Source organism: Syngnathus floridae, chromosome 2 (assembly GCF_059516105.1).
Source record: "Syngnathus floridae isolate MCC-2025c chromosome 2, RoL_Sflo_1.0, whole genome shotgun sequence".
NCBI classification, from domain to species: domain Eukaryota; kingdom Metazoa; phylum Chordata; class Actinopteri; order Syngnathiformes; family Syngnathidae; genus Syngnathus; species Syngnathus floridae.
The window spans coordinates 16,673,463-16,695,389 of NC_142414.1; the positions used below are offsets into that span (position 1 = coordinate 16,673,463).

The window sequence follows — 21,927 nt, forward strand, 5'->3', positions numbered from 1 at the left end:
TGAAATAATGCACACTTTTTCTTTTGGTTGGGCATGTTTTTGCCCCCCCCCACATTCTTTGGGGGAAAGAATGCTCTGCACCAAAGTTATATTATACGTAGTACATCATAAATCCTTTACCGGGTTGAAAACAAGACAAGCAGAGCCAAGCAGAGGATGGAAAAATTCTGACATCAGCTGAAGCCCTGTTTGATGAATCTGAATTTATTCTGATTGGCACATACACATGCATGCACACACACACACACACACAGTTTCAATTGTGTTTATTTGTCCTCAGCCAGCAGTTTTGAGTCTGAAGGCCTTGGAAAGTTAACAAAACATCATAGCTGAGATCCGGTTGGACAAAAAAAAAGAAAATGCACCTTTGACTAAAAGCTGAGCAGTCAAACCTACTATGAAATAAAACCAACAGAAATAAATTTAGGTACTGCTTGTTAGGCTCTCCAGGGAAGTTCTGCAAATATGTTAAAAGTCTCATCAAGTGAGTTAAAACCACCACATATCTTTTGCATTCTGATTTAAAACCACCACATACCTTTAACAAAGCTATGATTTTGATCAGTGGATACCATTCTCTATTCTCATGGAGGGAATTCACATGATACAATCATATAAGTTGCATGTTAAGAAGTGTGCACCTAAGGAAATACACCCCCGTGTCAAGCCAATTGAATGTCTGAGGTTGCCGTTAGAAAAGTTGTGATAGCTGACAGCACTTTTGCCGGATGCATGTGCAGGCATTTGTTTCTTTGATCAGTGTCTAAAGTTGTTCTGTGTCAGAGTGAAAAGTGGAGAGCGTACTGTACGAGCAGCAAGGTTTGATCAGTATCACACCTTGGTTTGGTTAAAAAAAGTGCACAGTGTATGTCTGTTCATATTTAGTACCTTTCTCCATCTTTTCTTAAGGATCGCTCTTTAGAGAAATCTCCCATACCTGTTTGCACATGTAAAAAAAAATGAATGAGAAGAATTGTTTATTTAGGTAAATAAGAAGGCTCAGGATCAGATCTGCTACTCACAACATTTCTTGATTTCCATTCCCCAAAATGCATTTTTTATGCGCATCTTTATACCTGTTCTGGCAACACTAGCGTGATGTGAGGCAACCGTGCCGAGCAGTTATCCCCAGCAAGCTTCGATACAACCCTGAAGAAAAAGAATACATTTGTACAGACCTGGCTTGTATCTCTCAGATGGTGGTCTGCTGACAAAGCCTGAAAGCAAACAATCGTGTGCATGTTTGGGCAAACTTGTCAAACAGTAGAGCAGGTGTTTAGAATGCCCATGCGTGTGTTTGGTTGGCTCGTTCAGTGTGGTGGTGTGTTGTTAGAATGTTGGATTTAGGACACGAGTGAAAGGAAACTGTTTAAAAGAGACTTCTGCTGGAAATGTTACTATTTACTTCTTTGTATAAAAAAAAATTCATTTCTGGAGTGCTTTCCCCCCCAAAAAAATAAAATGAAATGAAAAATAAGTACATATTTTGTTAGTTGCATTTACCTAAATATTTGTGAGTGAGCCATTTAGAATTTTGATGGGCTCATATGAAGGGGTAAAATGAAAACCAGTTATGGTCTCTACATGCTATTGACTTTCATGTTTATGGGGGTGAATCTGGAATATATTCTTCGCAATACAAGGAAGATTAACTGTAGTGTATGTTTGACTTGAAATTGACATCCTTTTTTTTTATTCTTTTTTTTACTATCAAGATTTTGCCTGTAAATATTTTTGTGATAATTGAATTACCACGTTGCTTTTCAACACATCTCTCAAGGGAACATCAAACGCCGTAGAAACTAAACACATCCCCTGGCACACCACACCTCAAACCACCCACTCAAACTAATACATACCATATGGATGCTTGCTTCACGCATTTGAACGCTGAAGTCTTAAAAGCTTTTCTCTTCTGTGTCTTTCTAATGAAGTAAACCTCGAAAGTATTGTTTCTGCTCGCAAGATGCAAGACAAAGTGCAGAGGGACCTTGACCTAGCAAAAAAACCATCAACGACAGAGCCAAGGAGAAAACACTTTTTGTGTTTTCCATTTCTCTAAATAATTGTTTCTGTCTGTCTGTCTGTCTGTCTCTCATATTGCCACACACCTACTGTCAAGTCCGTTAAAAGATTAAAAAAATGAAATTTGATTGGTCGCATAAAATGAAAGACAAAGTTCCATGTAAAATATGCAGCTACATCTTGTTGAAAGCAAAATTTGAAATAAGCAAACAAAAGTCAAATTAGCCAAATGAATCTTAAATGAAGAACTAAAAAAAAAAACAAATTGTTCCCTTCCTCTTGCATATATAGCTAGTATTTAAATTCATTGACTTGCATGTGACGATGGAGAACAGTTTTTTGGTCATTAGTGTGGTAAATGCATGAGACAAAAGAGATTGAGATGAAAAGAGAAGAGATGTTTACTTCTCGCCACAATTCAGTAAACCTCTGCTGTTATTTTACACGTCAGCCGTTACACAAGGCAGTGCTACAGGAATCCTGTTATTGAAACAAGCTGTCAGTGAGGAAAACAATATCACTGCAAGAGAAGGGCATGGGGGAGAATGTGAGCAAGGGATAGCTCAGGGGAGAGTGATTGAGATAGAGAGCACATGATGCACTGCCTCAGCAACGACGGTTGTGCCAAGATTCTTAACATGTTTGTGTTGCCTTCCCTCTGTCCCTGAGATACATTGATAAAATAGCTGCACAACACATCCCTGGGATTAGCAACATGATACAACCTTTGGATCATCATCTATAACGTAGCCCTTGAGCATGTGTTGCATCATTGAGTCCTCAAGCCAATAACCCAACTTTACAAGAGAATTGAACATATGCTTACGGAATCCCTTAACAATAAAATGTGTTTGGTTGACCATAAAAAGGACCAGAGATCGGTAATGAGCTAGTTGGAAAACTCCAGTAGCCCTGTAAAACTTATAAGCACCCTGTATGATGCAAATATGGTTGCGGGCATATAGCGTAATTGTCAACTTTGTAATAAACAAGCCACAAATTTGCCGGTAGTCATAATTAATGCACAGCTCAGACTGCACGACTTTTTTTGCCATTGATGATGCTTGTTATGTCAGATGACCAGACATGATGTCATGAATCCATTCGTTGTGTTGGACCGGTTGAGTGGCCACACTAGAAGTTTGACACTGACCAGAACCCACCCAATGGCCACATGCTGCCACCAAAGAGCACGGTCAGTGTTGTGGTTGTAAGACATGACACACACCAGATTGGCAGTCTTTAAAAGACCTACAGTCTGCAGGACTGATCTTATGTCAGTAAGGTACATTACCATGAATCTTACAGATCTAAAATGCTCTCACACGTCTGCCTTCTTCCCACTTTGACCTCTGACTTCCTGTTTGTGTGACATTGTGCCCACTTGCTGTTTTCCCGTTCACTGTGTTTGGATGAGGCGTAAAATGCAAATTGCAAAAACTGTGGTCTAAAACTGCTTGGAGGAAGCAAAGATATTTCAAGTGTTTGTGAAAAAAATTCTGATAAAGATTATTCACATGTTCCATATGGGGGACAGATGGAAATATTGGACAACATTCTAGGATAAATCGGAAACCAAAAATCAATTATTTGGCCTCACAACTAAGAGCTTCAAGCATATTTCAGGGCAGGCCAGTGCCCCCATGGCTTCCCCTCTAGCTCTGTCATTGCGTATTAAATTACCCCAGGGGATATCGTTATCACTTTTTTGAACTAAAGTAATGTTGATGGAGGTATTTCCCCCAAAAATATCACAATGCTTTCAAAGGTAAAACCCACGATATTTGCAAGAATAGCATTTCCATATGTGGATCATATGCGGAGCATAATTTTGCGGAGCACAGTTTTCTAATAAACCAGTATTGCATTACAATAGCCTCGTATAATAGTAGCTGGAAGAACATTGGCCTACTTACACTAATTGGATCTTTTTGTTGTCTTAAAGGTCACAACCAAAGAGGGAAAGGTTGCTGAGAAGAAAGAGAAGAAGGAAACATTCCCAGCCCCGCCTCCTGTCATCATGTTCTCCGGGACAGGCAGAAACAGCTCCAAGGGTCTACGAAGGCAAAAGCGAGACTGGGTGATCCCACCAATCAACGTTGCTGAAAATTCTCGAGGACCGTTCCCGCAGATGCTCGTCAGTGTAAGTGAGATTCATCGTAAAATAATAATTAAAAAGCTGTCTTAAAGTTCTCTAGCAGACATCGAACAGACTACAAAGTAGCAACAAACACTATCTGAGAAAGATTCTGTTTGCAATGAAATCGTTTTTTTGCTTCGTTAAACGTTCATGGTTTTCTTGGAGGCTTTTCCAACTTTTCTTTTGGTACTAGTACAAATACAACATGAAAAATGGCTTTCTCCTAAATGCATTCATAAATAAAAGCCAAGATATATCTATCTAGTAACAGCTCATAGTTACTGTATCTTTAAACAATTCATTTCAATTTGAATCCAGCACCTGCTACTTTTTTTCTTGGAGGGGGGCGGCGGGTAGCGGAGCGTGTAAATAACAAGCTTTAACAAATTGTAAAGCGATTCTGAGGCCCAGGCAAGGCAAATAAATGAAACTGGAATGAAAAGGGATGCAAATACGCAATGTTGTATGAGTTAAAGATTCAGTTTGAGAGATTGCAAGATATGTCTCGCTCATAGTGATCGCCACGCTTGTGGTGTAATTCTTCAAAAAATATGTCGTTCTGAGAGAGCGCCACTTCATTCCCATCTCTCATGTTTCTTTGTCTTGGAATAGTTTCTGAAATATTGTGTTATCAGCTTTTCTCTCAGTCTGCAAAAAAAACCTCCCACTTCATCTTTTTTGGTGCAAAAGATGTCTTATATTCTCTTTTTGTTTTGTTTTTCAATACGGGTTTTATCAGGCCACGAGGGAAAAGCAGCAGACCGGCTACGTTTTTCTGTCCCATCTCAGACAACATACTTTAAAAAGGGAAGCATTTGTTCAGCTTTCTTTTTTAATAAGAGGATCTGCTCCATTGCTTTATGGTATCTCAGAATGCAAAGCTTGTCAGTAATACGAGACAATTGCGACAAATCGGCCGCAGAGACTAATTCGGGTTGAAGAGACATCGAGAAGACTGAGAATGTATGAAATAAAAATTATGCATTTGGATGCCTCTATTGGGCGTCCATCTTTAATGAGGGTAGTCATACTAAAAATTTTAAAGGATTTAACAAGGAGACAACTCTGATAGTACTAGTTTCATTTTACCTGATTTGTTTGGTCCCCAGGTTGATATTTATCTGTTTTTCCTGTCAACCTTCTGTGACGTCTTTACTAAGAAGACAATTCTATTTATTATACGATTACCTAAGAGGCCACGTGTTTTTGTATCGCATCTCCCCCTCTGCCGACCTGGAGCTCTGCCATCCCTCAATGGTCCATGTGCCATGTGCTGCCTTCCCTAATGGCCTGTGAAGTCACTCTCTTCCCTAATGGGCCGTTCTGTCATCCAATGCGGTGCTGAGTGGCATGCAGGCAGTCGCCCTCCCACCACTTCTCGTCTTCTCCCCGCCTCAGCCCAGTTGCCATCAGTTGGGCAGGCGTGTTGTCAGGAGCTCTCACCTCCATGTCTGCAGCACCACCATTTTGATCAGGCCAGCTATGGAGGAGGCAGGTGTCACGACCCCCACTGACTGGCCTGTAAACTTTCAGCCTGACGTGGCTCCGGGGCATGATTGACTTCACTTGTAGTCTTGAAAATTGTTGAGATTGTGTCAGAGCTCAATAAGATGTTATTTGGGCTTTTCCGCCCCGATTCATAAAACAGCTGGAATTGTTGGCCTGGCACTTGAGGATTTTTAAAATTAAACCAATATGAAGTCAGCAGGTTTCTGCTGTGAAACATTTGGCATAGTTTGACCTCCTGTATTTAGTTTTTCAACTTGAAACTCTTAACTACGGAACTCAAGCACACTTGACTTCAAAAACATGGGACCGGTTTCTTTGTTTTATGCTGGTGACTGAAAATATTTGTATTCAGCAGAAGAAAATAAATCACTTGTAGCTGTGGTCGCTGATGTGAAGCACGATACCACAGCAGTAGGAATAGAAAGCTCACACTTGAAACAACAAAGAAGCCTAAAAGATATCCACGATGAAGCAACGTGATGGCTAAAGCATCCCGAAAGCATTGATCTGCTCTTGATCCCCAACAAACAAGCTCGTCTATGAAACTGGAGGTAATGTCATGCAGAGCTTAAGTGTTGATCTTGTCCAATATTGATCCTTTTAAGTCAATGTCATCAGTCTGTAGGGGGTAGTCGTTCTCGATACTTCTGGTACTCTTATATCCTTAATTCCCTGCCAGAAATAAACATCAGCAAATAAAATAAAACTAACCCAAAAACACCTCAACAATTCCATCAAGAAGTTTGACAGGGTAGAAATAAATGGTTGTCAAGTAAAATCCACTTTTGATGTGCTGTTTATTGTTTACGTTTGCTGGGCATGGGTTGGCCTGTCACAATGGGCAAGTGAGGTTGTGCCTCAAAATCGAAATGTAATCTGTGCTCAGTAAACAACAGGTAAACTCAATTTTACTTGTCTTATAACGTTCTCATTTTCTCCCAATGTGTTTGTAATAGTTCACAGCATAGTGTTTTCCCTCCCGCCTTTCTCTTCTTTTCTACTGCTCAGTACTGAAATTGTTGTTAATACACTTCTCACTAACTGCCTTTGAGTTTAAGGGAGAATGTGAAAGTCGAAATTTGCTTCTTTCCAATTTCCATTTTCCAATGAACAAACACTGAACTGCAAAATATTGAACAAGAGTGCTCAAGAAATAAATGAATGCTTTTCTCAAGCTTCAGGTTTTGTAACATGTAGCGAAGGACAAATGAACCTTCAACTTTGATTCATGAACCAGTTGTATTTTTTGACTCTTCGCCATTAGACTCTGTTCAACATTGGTCTGAAATCACACTGACTTGCCATTTCCTAAACCCCTTTCTGTATGCCAACACTGCCATCTAGAGGAGACAACAACAGGTTCATGAAACAAATTTGAAGCTTCATTTTCCCATCACTAGTTACATGCTTAATGTTGGCCTTTTGATCACATTGATGATTGATTATATGCATACAATACAGTGGTAACTGATGTGGTATTATTTCTGTGTAATATGAGTGAAGTGGATGTTATTTGCATACTGTACATACGCTATGTATGTATATAAACATTTTTATAGTATTTGATGGGCAAACTATTACACCTACCAAGTCCCCTCTTAGCCAGTAGACATTTTTTTCTTTCGATGCATCTTTGGTCGCTACAGTACTGTTTGTTTAAACTCAGTCAATTGGTAAAAGTTCGATAGAGAGAAGTTGGTCTTTCTTGGGAGTGCTGGAAGGCTTTCTTGATGAGTCGTTATGCAGTATAGTTGGTTGTAATCGTGAAACAATGCATTTATTCTTTACATGAATAGAACACATAATAATATCAGCAAGTTGGTTTTAATGGTTGGCCTTAAAAATCGGGAACCTGCAGGCCTTTTTGACTTTCAAATTAAAACACCCAGCATAACCTCTCATGATGAATAATTAAAATCATTGAATTGGTTATTTGCCATCGGCGTGTTATAGTTTTAAAAAATATGTTAAATAAGTGCGCAAAGCACACTTTGAACAAATTTGTGACTCTTATATTAGATCTGGAGTGGATTGCAATACGTTATGTGATGCTTATTGTGTTTGTGGCAGCACCTGTGCTCCAGTTTCCATATCTCTCTCCATGGAGTGTATTGAGAAAATCATTTTTCAGAGCAGAAATGAGAGAACTTTCCCCTCCCTGAGGTGTCCTCTGCTCGTGTTTACCAGTGATTAATGGCTGCTGTGCTTCACCGGCAGACAGCGACAACAAAACCCCCTTGAAAGACAGACAGTGGAAGTCGGAGAAAGAGGAGCAAGCTTACAGAACAAGGAAAGGAGAGTTGATCAGATCCAAATAGAGAATTTGTGTAGAAACAAAGATGTCATCGAGAGATATACATTATGAAATGATTAAATACACACTGATCATGTAATCTGAAATTGAATCTCCTCTTTTAATGGAACCATTTTGGTCACGATTCCATTGTTTTTCAATTAATAAATGATTTGAAATGAACTGAAACCAGGCAGCTGGGATTGGCTCCAGCACGCCGTCATGAGGATAAGCCATTCAGAAGATGAATATTTTTTATTTTTTATTTTTCCCAAGCCCTAAAAAAACACTGAGAAACCCAAACACCAGAAACAAAGCATGCCAGAGTCAATGTAGGCCTCTACAGAATTAGAACCATCTCTTTGTTTGTGTTGTTCTCTTCAACTTCCAAAGAGAAATGCGTTTTCTCGTCTCCACCTATTGAGCCGACTGCTCATCCGAATCGCCTTCACTGTAACTGCCCTCTTCATTTCTTCCATCTCCTTCCTGCAGAGACATCCGCTCATACTCACAAGCGGACAGACTAAGCATGCACAGACAGAGACTGTAATTACTTGTACGAGACAAGAAGGAAACAAAGAACATGAGCTGCATTGTTGTCTTTGTATAAGTACGTAATTTGGGGGTTTTCATTTGGTCATAGGTCGGCTTTGTCCCAAAACAAAGAGAATACAAGACAGCAAAACGGTACACTGTTTTTTATGAGTGCATGGGAAAAACAGCAGGGTGGTGAAAGTAGTTAAAGATCACAGTACAATAAAGAACTTGTTCATTTGGAGAGCTGTGCACCTTTTTAGGGAAACTGCCCAAAGGTACACAAAATCTCACTGAAATGTGTTTGTTCTGAATTTACTCAAATATACCAGTAAGCACTGGCGGTGCTAGGATTTTTTTTCATTGGGGCGGGTGGGGGGCTAGTGGGCCAAGTATATCTCATGCGGTACACACAAAAAACCCTCCATTCAATATCTACAAAATTCTTCAAAAAAAACCTGATAAAATTTAAATGAATTATTGAGAGGGGCAGATGAAAACGTAGAAAATAATTCCTGTAACAATTGGCAAATACCCAAAAGTCAATTATCTGGTGCCAGTGAGGATCACGTCTGCTCCTCTGAAGTTGGATGTAAAAACATGAACCCTCAAAAAAAGACAAGCCCACATTTCAATTTGATGTTAAATAACACATTTGTTTTCAAAGCTTTTAATTACTCTTTAATCAATTCCACACTGTTCAACAATGCGAGACTAAGAAAAACAAAAGAATATTTATTCAAAGGTCATGATCATTGTTGTTGTTTTTACCCCGTCTTATAGATGCGATGTCTCAAGACATTGCCGGGTGCCTGTCCCTTCAGCAAAAAATAAATAAATAAAAGACATTGCCACGAGGTACCTGTCACATTTTCACACGGCTGTGTTTTAGTACGGCACGTGCTGTTTTGGTCAGTACGGACAACGTCTGCCTCTGGTGGAGTCAACAAGGAAGTAAACAACATGCAAGTCTTTAACGCTCCCTTATCACTCGCTGCATTTTTTTGTGTTTATTTCCCAACCACTCTTTCGCATCCTTGTGTACCACACAGAGTTAGGGGTTTAAAAAAAAAAAAAAAATTGTCAAAATCCACCATGATAACTGTATTTAAAAGAACAGATAACTTAGTTTTATTTAACTTAGACGACAAACTAAATGGAATACTAGCTTTCCAACATGTATTCTAATTATTGACATAAAAAAATAATATAAGGACATAAAATTAGAAACTGCCAATAAGAGCCAGTTCCACATTAAATTCCCAAAGTAACAAAATATGTACCTGTACTCCTCCCTTTCATACACAAACACATTCAAACACTGAGCAGTAATATTAATAAAACACTTTTGTTTTCGCTCTCACTTTTCATGAGCAGACCTCGAAAGACTTGGACACAAAAGGCCTATTTCTCTCAAATATTGTTCACTTGTCTGTATTAAACACTAAATAAAATATTTAAAAAGCTGCAGCTGAGACGTGTTAAAGCTCCTCTGTTGACAGGCTTCCTGCCAATATGAAATCATTATAATAAAATTTGTTTGCAAGGATGTAAGCCTTTCGAAATGCGTGAGAATAGAGAAACTTTAGTCCACTCGGGTGTGGAACTCAAACAGTCGTGTCAGCATTTTATTTGTTTTACTCAATAACCCATGTTGGCTGGCTAAAGCTCTTTGTTTGATTTAGTCTCCTGGAGTATTCACTCTCTATATATCCGTTCCAAGCCCCTGATGTAAGTTTTGCTCCAGCTCAAACAACCGCATTTTGGCTAAATATACAGCATGATATTGATACGTTGATGGATTTAAGCGGCGTTGGATCCAAGGGCTTGCATGTCTGCTCGCCGCGTTGTTCCAGACTGAAATATCTGCACATCTATCATCAACATGATGATTTGCACAGGCTCAACTTTGATGGTTCCCAAGGAATTCATTCTTCTGACAAAAATGAGGAGGTTCGGTTTTTGCTGTGTGTCCATATTCGGTTTAATGGTATGCTTTTGAAGACAACTCCAATGCTCACCACAGCCCCCCCCCCCCAATAAATGGAGCTGATCCCAAGTGTAATTTTGTAAAACAATTGCCTATTGTGTAGTAAAGCTGACAGGAGACTTTTAGAAAAGCAAATTTAAGATATGTTGTTGTTGTTGTCAACATAGCAGCTAATAAATCTTAAATAATCTAATCGTTCCCAAACTGTAATAAAAACGTTTGTTTTTTGTGATGGCCATCTTGTCCTGCCAACAATTGTCACAGCAGGTCACAGATGATTTATTTGGCACACAAAAATAATTTACTAAAAAGATTATTTTTGTCAAATGGAAGCTACGCATTCAACCTTATATGAACAAAAGTCACAAACAATCTCACTCAATTAAAAAAAAAAGTCTGTTTTGACATGAAAGTTGATAACCAGCCATGAGTTTGTGATGGCATAAGGACATCAACGAAGAAAGATGTGAGTGCTTTACATTGTTACATCGGCTAATGGAGCCTTTGTGTCGGAGGAACACGTTCCTTTCCGTCATGTTTGACGTGTCTGCTCATGAATGAAACATTTGACCATGAAAACCATTTGACCATCTTTTGAATAGCGTGACACTATTAGAGAGGAGGTGAGCGCACTAGGACACATTAATATCTTACACAAAGAGGTATTTTTGAATGTAAATCATTCATTTTCTGGAGACAGAAAAATGACCTTAGTATTGCTTTTGGAGGTTTTAGGGTGGGATAAATTTTATTCATTGAACCTAGAAAGAAGAGCTCGTATGGAAGAAGTGGAATGTATCACAGCCAAGGCACATTTGTTTAAATTTAACTTTTAATCACAGATATATATATTTGCTTACCTTTAAATTTAATAATTCTGGGTTACTCTATCTTGAGTTAGCTTTTTGTGTTGTTGTTATTATTTGACAAAATAATCAACAATGACGTGTGAAATTTGGAGACTGTATCCTCATTAAATATATAAATTTAAATCTCTCAAAGTCAAAAGAAGATTAATTGAGAATTACGGACTTTGGAATACAATAAAGTGCCGTGTCATTCTGATGGGATGATGCATTCAAGCCGCTTTGTATTCTGAGATCGCCACGTCTGACTCTTGTTCGTGGTGGTCCAGAAGTATTGCGACATCACTGTAATGTTTTGCTAAGGCAACAAACATACCAAAAACAATTGAATTACGAGCTTAGGTTTTATTTCCAGTCTGTTTATTAGTATCCCTCTGAAGATTTTCCACCAAATCTGTTTTTTTTTTTCTTATGCCAAATGGATCAACTCCAAAAATTATTCAGTTTAACAATTGATAACTGAGCTTAGCAGAAACATGCCAAGTTCTTCACTTTCCCACAATAATTAATGTCACCACTTGGTTGACATGGATTAACTTCCTTAGACAAAGATTCCTATTAAATGAGTTCTGTATATAATCACAGTGTTTTAATATATGAATATTTCAAAATAAGAGCAGTGAAGCTGCTGTTAACATTTGCATAAGGCACATTTAGCTTTGGTTTATTTCATTTCACAGAGAGAACATTTTTCAGCTATGTTTGTGGCGTAAAACTAAGCCTTGAGCTTCTACCAAAAGTCAAAATAAACAACAAAAAAAGACCTACATCAGCCCACCCACTTATTCATGTGCACTCTGATGGTGCGCAAACACGCATATTTTGCCTAAAGTCCCTCGGAAAACACATTCTCCTCTGATATGACATCAGGCAGCAGAAGGCAGGCTCCCTCCCGGGTTGAGTCGGTGTGAAATTAAATAGTAAATCATCTCTTAGCAAAAGACATAAGAGTTATGTGAGAGTCAAGGGCAACAGTTCTGGGCTGTTTAATAGGAGATGAAGAGGACTTTATGAAGGAGATAAATAACAGCTTAACAAACAGCCTGTGTGTGGTTCCCCTCTGAAATCGGCCTCAGCGACCTCAAGGATCGACAGAATGAAGGAGAGCCAAAGAAATCTACATTCCGCAAAAGAAATAAAAAAAAATAATGGGCATCGAACTGGTGGGAAGATATTCAAAACATGAGGGCGTGATAGTGGCATAACTTGTGTGTGTGTGTGAGTGTGTGTGTGTGTGTGTGTGTGTGTGTGTGTGTGTGTGTGTGCGTGCGTGCGTGCGTGCGTGCGTGCGTGCGTGCGTGCGTGCGTGCGTGCGTGCGTGCGTGCGTGCGTGCGTGCGTGTGCGTGTGTGTGTGTGTTTGGGTTTGTCAGTATCCTGTGTATTAATAACCAACTTTAACTACCACTTCTGACTATCTACCACTCCTATCTATCTATCTATCTATCTATCTATCTATCTATCTATCTATCTATCTATCTATCTATCTATCTATCTATCTATCTATCTATCTATCTATCTATCTATCTATCTATCTATCTATCTATCTATCTATCTATCTATCTATCTATCTATCTATCTATCTATCTATCTATCTGATCCATCCATCCATCCTCTCTGTCTGTCTGAGACATCAAACTGAGAGATAATGGGAGCGACAGAAGACAAAAGAACCTTTAAGATCAGCATCATTACCATTTCAATTCGTGTCGTCAAATAAATATCATCATTTTTAGTGAGTTGGTTGTATAAGCACACAACAGCACATGTTAGCAGGGAGGCGAGAATTACTACAGTAGTGCTGTCTTGTCCACTGTTATTAGGTGGGTGGCGAGCAGGCAGCACTTCTGTCTTTATAGAAGCCATCAACGCGAGGTTGGTATTAGTGCAAGGTCAAACAACCACCTTTCGTTGCTTTAACATGCTCCTGTTTTTTGTCTTTCTTTCTTCGTGCTAGAATATCAGAAAAAGCAAAACTGAAGCATGTACCGTAATAACACGGTCACATTATTTTTGTCGATCTAAGTTTCCTCATGCAAGTATAATGCTCTCCATTGTGGTGAGTTTCTTTACCTGCCAACACACGGACATGGACATTTTTTGCAGTACAAAGAAATAGCGGCATTCCCATATGGTAAAGACATTATGCCCGAGTCTCAAAAGATAAACAGTAAAGCGCCAGATAAAAATTTGCCAGTATTTTATAACTTGTCCTTTAACTTTAAGGGTATCTGCCCAGTACTCCCTTGAGCTTTTTACATTTTTATCTGCTCTTCATTTCTAGGGGAAAAAAAGAAAAAGATTGTTTCCTGTAACACCCTATAAAGCTTTTATGTCCCACATTGTTCATAAAAACGGAATGATGCATGGCTCCTTTCACCATGCGTGACATTGTGGCCCATGAGAGACAATGTTATGGTTCAGCGCGGCTTTTTTTTTTCTAAGGTGGTTTCAACTAGTTGCTAAACATAATTTATGTCCTCTTAGCTTTAAAGAGAACTCTGTCTGAAGTGACCTCTGCCAGTTTTAGTGTGTCTCAATCAATGTACCTGTATGGTGTCGAACAGCAATCTGCATGTCGTGTACATGATCCAGCGCTTTTTGATCTGACAAATATGCATTGCCGTGACTCCTCGGCAAACGCACGAGCATGACTGGCACAAACACGCGCACCTCTTTGCTCTTCCAAGTTTCATTTGTCAAGATGACAGCTGGACCCTTGCTGAGGTGGAGTTTGCCAAGCAGAATCCTATGCAAGCCTGCTTGAGTGGGGGCCAGAACATCCCTCGGAAATATTTTGACTCGCCAAGAGGCTGTGCTGCTTAGAGAGAGTGTATGTACAGTAAGTGTGTGTGGTGTGTGTGTGCGCACGGGTTAGCAGATTGGCCCTCAGTGCGAGCATGTGTGCCCGTGTTAATGAGAGATAGCAATGAAGTGCCGCATCGCTTCAATTTGGCAGGGAGCGAGCAGCCGCATTTTGTCACGCTTCCGGTCAACATCGAGCGTACCAACTGCTCTGATAAAACACCTTACCTCGATACCACTCTGCTTTCACACGTACTATGCCCTTGGATGTCCCTTTAATTTGTTTCCTTTGCCCATTGCCCTAAATGTTTTTAATAACAGATGATTTGCCCAGATGTGGTGTCAAACTCTGGCCCACAGGCCAAATTTGGCCCGCAGTGCAATTATATTTGGCTCGTGTAGACAAATTGTGCATCAACTTTGTGTCAATACAATAATAAGCAAATAGTCCACTTTTAAAAAATAGAGATGTTGCTGTTTTTTATTACCATTCATCCTTTTAAAAAATTTTTAGTCGTCTCTGATTTCAAAACTATCAGTTTGTTGTGTAGCCTGTATATAATATGAGACATATATACATTTATTTAGGTTGACAGTTATAATGGCCCTCAGAAAGAAACTATAATATGATGCGGCAAAAATGAGTTTGACACCTAGCTGAAGTAAGAAAGTCTTCCTCCTGAAGCCTAGCTCTGCCTTAAACATGCTGCACTTATTTTTGTGGAGCCCAATGTGCGCGGTGTAATGCGGGAACAATAACAGCACAGAAAAAGCGTGGAAATATTTCTACCATTAGCTACTTAACAGGATGTCTACATTTCTGTGCCACTGTGTGGTGTGCATGGATGCTTGTATTCTGCATAAACAGGTGCACAGTGCTTGTGCATGTGGCTTTAACAATAGAAGCCTCCTTCTATCCTTGAAGTCCCTGACGCTCTTTATTCTAATTACCCAGATTGGGTTTGCTGGGAAGGAAGCGTGAGTACCAAGGGGTCCTTGATTCTGTCCTTGTCCAAGCCTCTGGGAGCAACTTGGGAAGTTATTCATACATCCATCACATTCCCCTGTTTCACAATTTAATCAAATCCCCTAATGAAACAGGCAGAGGATAGAAAGCCGTGACACCAACCCTGAAACGCCACAGCACGAGGGCGGGGCCGCTCTTTGTGTGCCTCTACAATTGCTGCTTTATTTTGATTTTCTGTGCCCGGGAGAAGGGAGAGTCATTACATTGTTACCTCCGGGGAGAGTAGCACCTCTAATTTGCCGTAAGCCTGCACTATTACAGACCAGGCGACTTTCATGCAGCAATAACGGGAAAAGTCATCGACTGCTTAACTTCCATGTCTCCATGTTATTCCGACTAATGCGAAAGATGGGCTTTTAATATAGTCCCATGCATCGCCTCAAGCTATTATTCGACTGGCACAAAGGCACATTGAGCGTACCCTCTTATCCAAGCGACTCGATAAATCGGAACGCATCTTTATTATTCTCTTTTTTATTTCCCGCTTTAAATCTAAAAATGTATTGTTCGGAATAAGACGAAAGCACCGAGGTAATTAAAGTCCTGGTCTGTGTCACCATTTGTTAATCTTTGTTCACAAAAGCACTGAGGTAAAAATAGTGAGGATATTGAATTGTGACTCTTTTTTTTGCGCAAGCTTCAACAATCTTCCCATTAAGAGTAGCAACAAATGGGAAAGCGTGTAATGAAAATTTATTTGAATCAGAAAACCATTTTAGATTCAAAAAATGTGAGTACATTAAATCATTCTTCTTGGAAATATACCAATTTGCACTGAATTGTCTGTTACTGGAGTCTATAATCCTCCCTTTGGCTGAAAATATAGTGGATGGCAATACACACTATATATAAAATCTGTCCAATAATGTTTCTATGCTGTATTAAATAAATCCTCTCCAAACATTGCTTCTTGTGAAGGGCACACTTGAGAGCAGGGCAGCCCTCCTGTGACTTGTTGTCCAATATCTGTCGCGTATTTCATGTGTCTGTCAGGCTTTAACATCCCGTTGAGGAAAACATATTCATCTGTTTGTTCCTGTCGGGATTCATATTTTGTAGTAGTGTTGCGTTTTAGAGCCGTGTGAGGTCTGAATTTCAGCTGCGTATGATTTTGTTGTCTGCGAGTGACAGATTGTCTCACCAAACACCAGATTGGCTCTGGTGTCATTCTCCAAAACTAGACCGCAACAGCCGATCGGCCTCGTCATAACAAAACGGTGTGCCCGCCTTTGCTTTGTTGTCTTTTCATTCCTCAGTCTGTCTGCTATCTAATGCCGATTGACGGTGCTGTTTCTTCCAGTACTTGATTACATAAGAGCAATAAAATAATTGTTTGCATTAATATCATTATTTGAGAATAATTAGCCATGAAATGTTCAAGAAATGTCAGCTTTGTGTTTTGGCTAAATGTGTGAAATCCGAACACCCACCGTGCCTTTGGGATGCCAAATGGATGGACAACACACATATAATTGAGGAATTATCCATCCATCCGTTATATGAACTGCTAATGATAATTGACTGAGGGCATCTTTCCCACAGAGACGTTGAATTGAGTGTCTAGATATTTCCCACACAACCCAAAATGAGATAATGAATTGAAATGATGTCCCGCTAGCTGCAATTTTCAGAGATGACTGATAAGGTGCTACAACTAACTTGCTTTGACGTTTATTATTTGAACACAGTAGCATGCAAAGGACATGGGCGAAAGAAATATTTTGATGGCCCTGTGTAAAAAAAAAAAAAAAACAACAACAATGGAACATGTTGCAATCCCGACCCCAAACAAGAGTGCTTGAAAATAAGAGTAAAATCAAAAGGAACAGGAAAACCCCCAATGGAATTCAGGACTGCCATCACCTCCTATCTGGGCAAAATTTATTCTGTACTGCCGAAGCTAATGGACTGAAGTAATTTCATTTTTCATGCATGCTGTCTGTTCTCACAGAGACCTGAAGCAAAGCAAGTGAAAGTGATGAGAGAGCACAGCATAGGGGAGAGATCAGACAAAATGGGCGGAGGACCACTGAGCCAGAGTAAAGAGTCGGGAAGGAGGGCGGGGAGAGAAGTGTCGAGACAAGGCGAGGGGAGGAGAAACAGGGGTTGAGCCACAAGCCTTTAAACGTATGGAAGTGCGATAATTGCTTTTATCTTCAAATGGGACTCGCAAGGAAGCTGGAGTTGGCTCTCTGGCCTGTTCTTTGTCTCCTGGTGGATTGAATTACCCTTGAGGATGAATTAAGTATCTCTCTAACAATCAATCTGTCTACAGTAAGTGAGGAGGGTGCACATTTCAGGACTGAACTGCCACTAGCCTGTTTGTCAATTATCAAGGGTGCAGAAAACAGCCCATACACACCGGCACAATTAGCACCGACGGGATATTGTGACAGCTCCTTATCGTCTCCTTCTGCACCGTGCTGATATTTCACCTTGGGTTGATCGGAGGCACAGCTCGAGTTGCTGGCGATGAGAAGATGATAGGCAGTGTCTGTGATGGTGACAGGTATTTTTTGCACCAGCGTGGAGAAGCAGGATGACACCTGTCTTGTACGGAAACATCCTTCCCATGGCCTTATTAGTTGCTCGGGCTCCTTCTGGGCAACGGCATGGCGTTCCCGGTATGGCAGACAAGAGGCTAAATTGGTTGCTCTTGTGATGAAAGACAACTTCAACGTCTTCTCTGAAGTGTGTTATTGATTTGAGAAAAAGGCTCACCGGTTTTCTGTACTTGTGTGATCACAAGCCCGCTGCACTTACCTGTATGTAACAATCTATACTCTCTTCTACATTGATATGTTCACAACTGTTATTTTACTTTCCATGTTTCTGCCTTCTATCTACATTATCACAAGGGATTTTACAATATATTCTCAACCATGCCGTCAACATCTAATCTCAGTTTTGTTTTTAGCATTTAGCCTACATTTTACGATGGGCTTCACCACGACGTTGCAGCCCAGTCAAAAATGTTTTTCACATTGGCAATTCCACGCTTCTGTCGTTTTCCTGCCATCCTTGTCCATCTAATATTTTTCCCAGTATGGTACCATGTAGTCTGAAATTAACAGTAAATATATGCTGATTTCTTCTTTTTCTTTCAAAATATTGAAATAATTTTTTTGTTGCAAACAGATTGATCCCTGCAGCAGTACTAATAGAGTCCTTGAGCATGCGATGACTTGAAATGCTACTTTGTGATAAATATGTGTGCACGTCAACATAACAGTGTTTTTTTCCCGCGAGTGCTTTCTGTGAATAATATCCAATATGAAGTTGCCAAGATCAAAGTGCAAGGACAGACATATGAAACTTCGAGGCACTAGATCACAAGCTTGCCTTTGAATAATAAACACCTCACAAAATTGCGCATTTCGCACCAAAAGAAGTGGTAACCGCATGTGTTGTAATTTTCTCTCTAAATGTTATTTATTATGTATTATTCTTTTTGCTTGTGATGTCACAGATTCGTTCCGACCAGGATCAAGATATCTCCATTCGATACAGCATCACTGGGGTGGGAGCTGATCAGCCACCTAATGAGGTCTTCAACATCGACCCTGTGCTTGGAAAAATGTTTGTCACCAAACCTCTGGATAGAGAACATCGGTCGTCATATCATGTGAGTCCATCTAATCACACACAAGCACACACTCAACAGTCTGATAAATATTTGTCAGGATTTGAACCCAGCTACATCGTACCATCATAAAATAGTAATCGATTCATGTGGTTAAACACAGATGCATTGGCTTTTATGTTTCAGGTATCAAAATTAATGTTATCTCTCATGTAGTATGTAAATCACATCCATATTATAGATTCATTAACCAAGCAGCCCTGACCTATTTAATTAGAAATGATTCCCAAAAGAAGCTCCAATCAATGAGCTTGATTTGCTGAGGCAGAGACTCCCTTTTTGGTTGTTGAGAAAGCGGGTGTTGTGAACGATGACTGCATAGTGAGACACAATAAAGATCTGTGTATTTTTATCTTGTGTTGACTTCTTACACTAGTTGCTGAAAGAGCTTCAGTTCTACAAGTTACACATATTTAGTACGGTCAAAAAACTGATTGACTGTAGTTGATTTGTTTAACAAAATTTCATTTAAAAGATGGGGAAAAGAAATCTTATGTATTTTGTTAAAAAACAGATTAAAACCATGCCACCGCATACATTCTTAAGAATTTTTTGTTGTAGTTATATCTATCACAATGTCTCCAAATACAGGACACTGTCCATTCTGCTTTTTCTCCTCATGTGCGTCATGATGACAACTTTAATGTGTATCCAGAATTAGATTTACCCTTCTTTAAAAGAGAAGTTAACCTAAAAAAAATGTTGTATGTGCGCCAAATTGTCTAAGCACAGCATTCTGATACATATTGCGTTTGTGGATTATCAGTTATGCAATAAAATTCACCCAATTTCATCCACGTAAGAATTGCCACTTGCTGTTGACAGAAAATGACAGCTCATAACCAATCATGGCTCATCTTCAGAAAACTGGTGAGCCGTGATTGGTTGTGACCTGAGACCTGGCAACTGTGATGTCTATTTCAGTTGATAGCAAGTGGCAAAATGGGTGCCCCTGAGATGAATTAAAAAAAAGAAGTTGAATTTTGTCTGTTTAATTGTGCAGTCACAAATTAAACATTAATCAGAACACTGTGTTTTGACTAGTCGGGCTGCACAGAACATTATCACAAAGAAAATTTTAGGCTTGACTTCAAAAATAATTGCAATCTCCAACTCTCCCTACTATTGGATTAAGAGTGCGCTCGCATGTGGGCTGGTGGGAGGAGAGTGGTCAGAGATAAAGGACCTGGCTCTCAGCCGCCGAGATGGAATGGCAGTGCATGGACGGATCAGACAATGTAGGGAAGAGGGTAAAGTTAAATTAACCTCCGGGAGACCTGGAGATGCAATTTCAGAGGAGGTGGAGAATAGAAGCAAATGGTGACGAAGAGAGGACGGGCCCTACTGGAGACGATCATCTCTTATAGTAGAAGAATCCTGCTGCGGATGCCTCTAATTCTATATTCTGCTGCGATGAGCCTTCAGGCAAATTCACTTATCTGACTCTCATGTTTCTGTCGTAGCCAAAAAGCATATTCCCCATCAGCCAAGTTCAGATGAAAGAGTACCTCAATTCTCCATACACGACAGCGTAATTAAAAGTGATTTCACCGATTTTATTCCTTCTTCCCCTCAGCCTTCGCTGGTGTTGTATCTTTCATTCCCCGAGTTTTACCTCCCGTTTGATGATTCCACCTTGCTGCATACGAGGGAGAGCCCTCGTGTGCTGCGCTGACGTTTTGATTTCTGAACTGATTTTTTGATTTCTGGCATTTTTAAAGAATGGATAAGGCACTTTTATTCGGCAGTATAAAAGGAAAAAAAAAATCACATTGCATGGTATCAACTCAACATTGTTTCCAGCAGACTGGAATATCACTGAATAAGTCATGCCTGGAGATACAAACAAGTAGACCTTCACCTATCATGCGGGGCGGGGGAAATCCTCCGATCCCAGTGTTCACCTGATTATTCAGCTATCTACTCACGTTGCTATCCTTAACATTCATTTTTTTCACTCGATTTCAGAGAAAGCAAAACTGTCAAAAAAGTATAGCATGTTTTGATTACTGGCGAAATCCACTTCCCTGATCCAAGCACAGCTGAGGGGAATTTGTGATGAGCCAACTGTGTTTGTTATTCCAAGATGCAAACAGGCAGAGCACTGTTAGCCTTAAATGTGATCCTGACTCAGACTTACAGTTGTAGACACGGCTTCCAAAAGAAGACAGTCTTGTTATACTTTCTACTGAGATAACAACAACTTTTAGATATGAAGTCAGTAGACAACATATCATAGAGCAGGGGTGTCAAACTTATTTTTGTTGCGATCAACATCTTAGTTATGGTTTCCCTCGTGAGGCCATTAATGACTTAAATAGAAATGGATGGATACACACAACAGAATCCAGTTCAACAATGTTCTAATTTATTTTGAATGTGCGATTGTAAACAAAAAAAATCGTTTTAACATCTCACTGTTATTTCAAGTGAAGACAATTTACAGTTTTAATATTTTAACAAAAAAAAAAAACACATGATTTGCCTTTGCGGGCCACATAAAATGATGTGGTGGGCCGCATCTGGCCCACTGGCCTTTAGTTTGACACTTGTGCCATAGATCCTCGGCACAAGTAACTCCCTGCATCAGCAATCATCGGTCATGATTGAAACTTTGTCTTCTAGCTCCGAGCACATGCTGTGGACATGAACGGAAACAAGGTGGAGAACCCCATCGATCTGTATATCTTTGTCATCGACATGAACGACAACAGACCGGAGTTCAAGAACCAAGTCTACAATGGCTCCGTGGATGAAGGCTCAAAACCAGGTACCAGTATGGCATCAAACAGTCAATCGAAGCATGATATCCATACTGAAGAATGTTTGCTGCTGACAATTTCTTCCTCTCGGATTCCAAAACACATAAATGCACTGAAGACTCTTCAGTTTGTCTGTGTGCCATGTGATTGGCTGTCTTCAGTGCACGCCTCGCTTCAAAGTCAGCTGGGATAGGCGCTAGTTCACTCGTGACCCTAATGAGGACAAGCAGTATAAAAAATAGATGAACAGACATTGTGCTATATAAGCAGGCTCATTGCTCTCTTCCTCTCACTCTCTTGGTTTCCGTCTCTGCTGTGCAGCTATGCGGTGTGTG

General features: G+C 39.9%; 1 protein-coding gene across 1 annotated transcript in view; it reads left to right on the forward strand.

Annotated features, from left to right (window-relative positions):
• The window catches only part of LOC148402221 (cadherin-4-like), a 180,542-nt gene that overhangs the window by 130,936 nt on the left and 27,679 nt on the right, over positions 1-21,927 (forward strand). The window contains exons 7-9 of the mRNA XM_088368508.1: positions 3,971-4,168; positions 18,657-18,812; positions 21,456-21,600. Of these exons, the coding sequence (XP_088224634.1) occupies positions 3,971-4,168; positions 18,657-18,812; positions 21,456-21,600 (499 nt within the window). The remainder of the gene's footprint in view (positions 1-3,970; positions 4,169-18,656; positions 18,813-21,455; positions 21,601-21,927) is intronic.